Below are 5,211 nucleotides of genomic sequence, written 5' to 3'. Positions count from 1 at the left end.
TGATCAAAAGAACGTGTACCAATTAAAAAAAAAAAAAAACGCTGCCTATCTCGTACCTGCTACTTTACATTTCCGCGGAGAAATCCGAAGCGCCAGACTTAGGTCTTGTGATTTCTCATCAAAACCCGTTGATCAGGCTTGGTTTCTACTATCGCCACCATAGAAGTCGAACGTCTCCTTTCATCGAATGCAGAATCTCTATTTCTTGAAACACGAATTTAGTTTCTCGCGTGTCTCGCTCTCTTTCGCAATTCAGGAATCATGTCAATGAGGAATACACGATTCAAAGAGTGAATTAATATAGTCAATTCTCCTGTAACATGGTCAATTTGTTCTATGTACTGTGTACTGAAATTGTGTTAAGCAAAACTTAAAACTAATACAAATCAAAGAAATGTTAAATATATTACTTACCGGTTGTGAATTAAATGAATATATATAACAAATCAATCAGTTTAAGTCTGAATTCTTTAAAGAGTTTTAACTGTCACGTAGAAATGTGTGAAATAAAATAAAATCTTAAGACACACATTATCAATATTTGTATCATTATCGCTTTCCGAGTCAATATATTATAGAAGTAAGGTCAGATAACCGTCTTCGAACTATCAATATCCATTTTTATTATCACGTTGTCCAACAAATAATTAGAATATGACAAATAATCTGAAAATACTCACTTTCATTTCAAGATTCATTTTTGAGAATCAGAAAATATAATAATTATAATAACTTTGAAAAAATAAAACTATTATTAACTATCGCCTGTAACAGATTTAGGAAAAAGCCAATGAATTTAGCCAGTCGAATGTTAAAATGTTGATTTATAAGTTATCGATATTAATGTTGAGTATAAAATCTATTAATCGGCTGGTGATAAATAAATTTATTAATAGGATGTATTATATAGAATTATCACAATTTTTGCACTGTTTTATGATATCATATAAAACATTTTCAAGATATCATGTTATAAAAGAGTCAATTATAGTTGAATTTGTATTTTGTGTCAGTTGTAATTTAGTTTGAGCGAATTCATTTAGATGAAAGTTGAATCTCTATCACAATACCTGAAGGTTAGAATTCATGCTTCCATAATTAATTTCTGATGAGTTGTCGAGCGGCACTTTGTAATTATATATTTTCAAGGAGAAATCTGAGTACGAACAGAGGCATAGTCAAGACTTCTCATTAGATTTTGATTCAAATTTGTTTTTCTCAGCTAATATATTTCGATCAAATTCGGATTTAAACTGTTTAAAATTCATTGCATTTCATAACCTCACCATTTCGCTCGAGCGATTTGTACGTTGATTCTGTGAGACATATTCTCGCGAGAAACGCACAAAAGTTTCGATCTATCTTTCGAAAATAATGTTTCTCTTTCTATAGAGAATGAATTTTGTATCTTCGTTAAGCACAAGATATTTTGTAAAACAGTATCGTCACAAAATGTTACGAAAATAAAATATCGAATTTGAATGTCGTTTATCGAATTAATAAAGAATATTATTCTATATAAAAAAAAAATCTGCAATTTTATCAATAGCTAAATACTTTATTGAATAGAATAACATTATCGATTCTTGTCCTAATAAACTCGCGAGTTACCTCGTTCGTGGCATAAGAACGCTATTGCATCGCGAAATATCTCGTCCGTGGTTAAAATAGAAACGAGCTCTTCGGCAACGGTTGCACATAAAATTTTGGCCCCGATTTATATCGCACCACCTGTTAGGTGTTTGCAGCTGCCTCCTCGCTATTACGGGAATAATAAAATTCGTTCACGGCGTAGAGCATATACGAAAGCTGTTTTTGCAGGTGCTACTTCGACGAGACGAATACTATTATACAATTTCGACTTTTTTTGCTTCTCTTATCACCGCGCATATCTCGTTAGAATTTGTTTTTAATCTTAAAAGTAATTTTGATCGCGTAATTTCTCGTAGCGCGAATAAACTCGTCGTTGCATAATATTTTGAACCATCGAATCGGAATTAAAACAAAACGAGTTGCTTGCGAGGAGATCGAGCACGAATCAAAAGTAATATCGCGACGAGAATTGCTCAAGACGGCCGATATATTGCGTTTTCCAAGACAAATTAGAGTGGAAGGTAGATGCGATTTGTTGAACGAAGGCGTGCGATCTTTACGAGAATCGTGCATACGTGCGCGGAAAGAAGGGAGCGTGGGAGTTCGACCTGGGCTCGACCAGGGAAATCGAGATCACGTGTATACCAATGCAGCCACGACGAGTACACATTGCGTTCACTTCCTTCAGTTCTGAACTTGTTTCCTAGCATTTACGTTTATTACGTAAACCTGCCTTTGTCCGCATTTCTCCCGGTGACCCGATCGAAAACTTCCTCATCGAGGAAAACTCGCAAACTAACCTCTCGCGATGCAACAAAAGTCGCAATTTTGTCCCGCCTGATGGCGCAACTGTAAATAAATTCGATATAATAAAAACAGTGATTGCGACGCGGTAATTATAGTGAGGCGATTCTCGATGCTATTGGCGAGTCTCGCTTGAAAATTAGAGCTCTTGGATAAACGAAACTTCAAATAACCACCAATTATCACGATCTTCCGTTGCTCGAGAACGATTGCCTTTCCCTTTAAAGAGCGCCATCTCGTTAAAGCCTTCGTCAAAGCAGTTTCCTTTCCATAGATTCGCCGCGCTATACTTTCGTTCGTCCTGTCATTCATCGTGAAACGAATAGTTAATATCAAAGAGGATTGAGCACGGTTCTGTTTTCCCCTTTGTTCGGTGTACACTCGAAGGAACGTCAGATAGATCTGTAATTAGAACGTAGATAACGCAACTCCATTCGGTACAATCTGACCACGATCGTTGGCAATTCTATCGGTATTTGCCAACCTACATACCTAGACCGTGGTTCTCACTTGTCGGAGAAACTTGTGGTGAGACTTATCGCAGGACACGAGTAAGCCGTTCCGCGACGTCGATCTCGCGACCAGTTTATCGAGTGAAAAGCATCGATGTTGATACTTGGAACGCTGCGAAGATAACCTGGCTAGGCTGGAAAAATTCTGAAATGGAACGCACGCGAACAGTGTAAGGACTTTATCGGCCAAGGTATCACAGATTTTTGTCCATGGTATGTGCTCCCTACGTAATCTGGCCGATCCAGGTTAATACCACTAATAATTGCATCGATGATCTCATGCTATTCGGTGTCGTAAAATTTTTCCCACTGCAAAATCAATCTAGCCGTTAATAGTTTTATGCTCGTCGATAATTAAATCGACGTGCAACATACTTTCCGCTCGGAAGTATTCACGCGAAATAACCACGATGATTGCTTGAACAAAAATAGATATATTTAATTATGGATATTATTTTACAGAGAAATTAAGCTTAATTCGATTCTGATTTGATTTGAACAAAAGTTTGTATGTATGTAAAGAATAATAGGTTATATATTTTTCAATTTAAAATTCAATTTGTTTTATTTCATTTTCCATTATAGAATTATATTCAAAAAGCAAAAAAATGCGTTGATTTAAAATAATATTCGGTTAAAAATGATTTTCTAATATACTCTCCAACAACGATGTTCATTTGTCGATTCTTTCGCTTCATCGATCCTTTGTACAAGCAAGTTCTTCCAGAACTCGTGACACACGTTCCCAAACACGGGTCGTTCGCGCAATGGAAAAACGGCCCTGTTATAAAAAGAAACAAGGCTCGTGCGATTAACGGCGATGCTTTCACCGTTGTTCTTAAGACTTAGAGATCGAAAGAGCTAAGGATCGAAAGAGTGGCTTGGCAAGAGCGTTGGCCGCGCAACTTCGCTTTCTAGAGGTTATAATCATCAGGTTACAGCAAGTAATTTCAAAACGGATCATCGAAATATCGTTCGTCAGACAATTTAGATGAATTTTTTGACCCATAGAATATTTTATTGAATCGGTAATAATTAAAGGCCTCGAATATACTCACATATTACTCATTTACTATATAATAAAATAATTTAAAAATTTTTTGAAGTAATCGATTCATTGTGACGTTACAAGTTATTAGTTGCAAATGAAATGATTAAATTTATAATATTGGCATTTATAGTTATAGAAAATAATATTAAATTGAAAATAATATTAATCAAGATTTGATTCAAATTAAATATATTTGTATATTCAAAAGCAAAATTAAACTTATTATCATTCATTTGCAACAATTTAATGCTATTTTATTGGTTCAATGTATTCAAAGGTAAGAATTAATATCAAAGTATAGACATTTGAAGAATAATTTGAGATGCATATCGATCCATATGCATTTTCACAATTTTTCCTAGACTTTTTCTAATTTAAGAATTCTTCATTTGCAGGGGTAAATACGCGACAGTGAAGAGATGTCGAGAGAGATCCAGCGGAAGACAATGGGCCGCAAAATTTCTACGGAAGAGGAGACGAGCGCAGGAATTAAGAGCGGAAGCGCTTCACGAAGTCGCGGTGCTGGATGCTGCGGCGAATTGTTCCCGCCTGGTATCCTTACACCAAGTCTTCGAAACGAACACGGAGATGGTCCTGGTTTTGGAATTGTAAGTCATACCGATTCTTCGCAGAAATAATAATTTTCTTCAAATCTTCAAATCAAATTTCTAGAAAACTTATCGTTATCGTATTCGTGTAAATACATTTAAAACTCTCGAAACTTGTTCTCTAAGAACGACTATCCGACATTTTTATTCTCAACAAGAGAAAAATAATTTTTTGCAATAATTTATGAGTTTTATTTTCAAAAAAATTTATTTTCAATTAAATTATCATAAGTTTTAAACGTGAAAATTATTTTATTTGATTTAAATAATTTTTTTTTATTTCATTCAAAGGGCACCCGGCGGTGAATTACAAATGATATTGGATAGAGACGAAGTTCCGGAAGAACGACAAGTGGCCAGATTGTTGAAGCAGATTTTAGACGGAATAGCGTTCCTGCATTCGTTGAACGTTGCTCATCTCGACATCAAGGTGAGTCCCGAACGATTATTGGTCGCTTTGCAGAATATTTTCGCGCCGCGATAATTGACGGAACAAAGAATTCCGGCCGCGTTCCAGCAAGTCTTATCAGCGTTAACAACAAGTGGAGGCTCGATAAGAGCCGCTAGATTGCCGTTTCTGCAAACAATCCTTATCTAAATTTTTCTCGCCGAGTTGAAAAACCTTCCTTCCCGCAATTGGCGC

The 5,211-nt window shown here is 35.7% G+C and overlaps 1 protein-coding gene across 5 annotated transcripts in view; it reads left to right on the top strand.

Annotated features, from left to right (window-relative positions):
• The window catches only part of LOC102674650 (serine/threonine-protein kinase 17A-like), a 54,484-nt gene that overhangs the window by 34,367 nt on the left and 14,906 nt on the right, over positions 1–5,211 (top strand). For all 5 annotated transcript variants that reach the window (XM_006616409.2, XM_006616410.2, XM_031510804.1 and 2 more), the window contains 2 exons: positions 4,356–4,568; positions 4,860–4,998. In XM_006616409.2, coding sequence (XP_006616472.1) covers positions 4,356–4,568; positions 4,860–4,998 — 352 coding nt within the window. The remainder of the gene's footprint in view (positions 1–4,355; positions 4,569–4,859; positions 4,999–5,211) is intronic.

This window comes from Apis dorsata, unplaced genomic scaffold (genome assembly GCF_000469605.1).
Source record: "Apis dorsata unplaced genomic scaffold, Apis dorsata 1.3 scaffold_263, whole genome shotgun sequence".
Taxonomy (NCBI): Eukaryota; Metazoa; Arthropoda; class Insecta; order Hymenoptera; family Apidae; genus Apis; species Apis dorsata.
The sequence above is the reverse complement of the archived record's forward strand: the minus strand, read 5'-3'. Positions and strand labels throughout refer to the sequence as shown.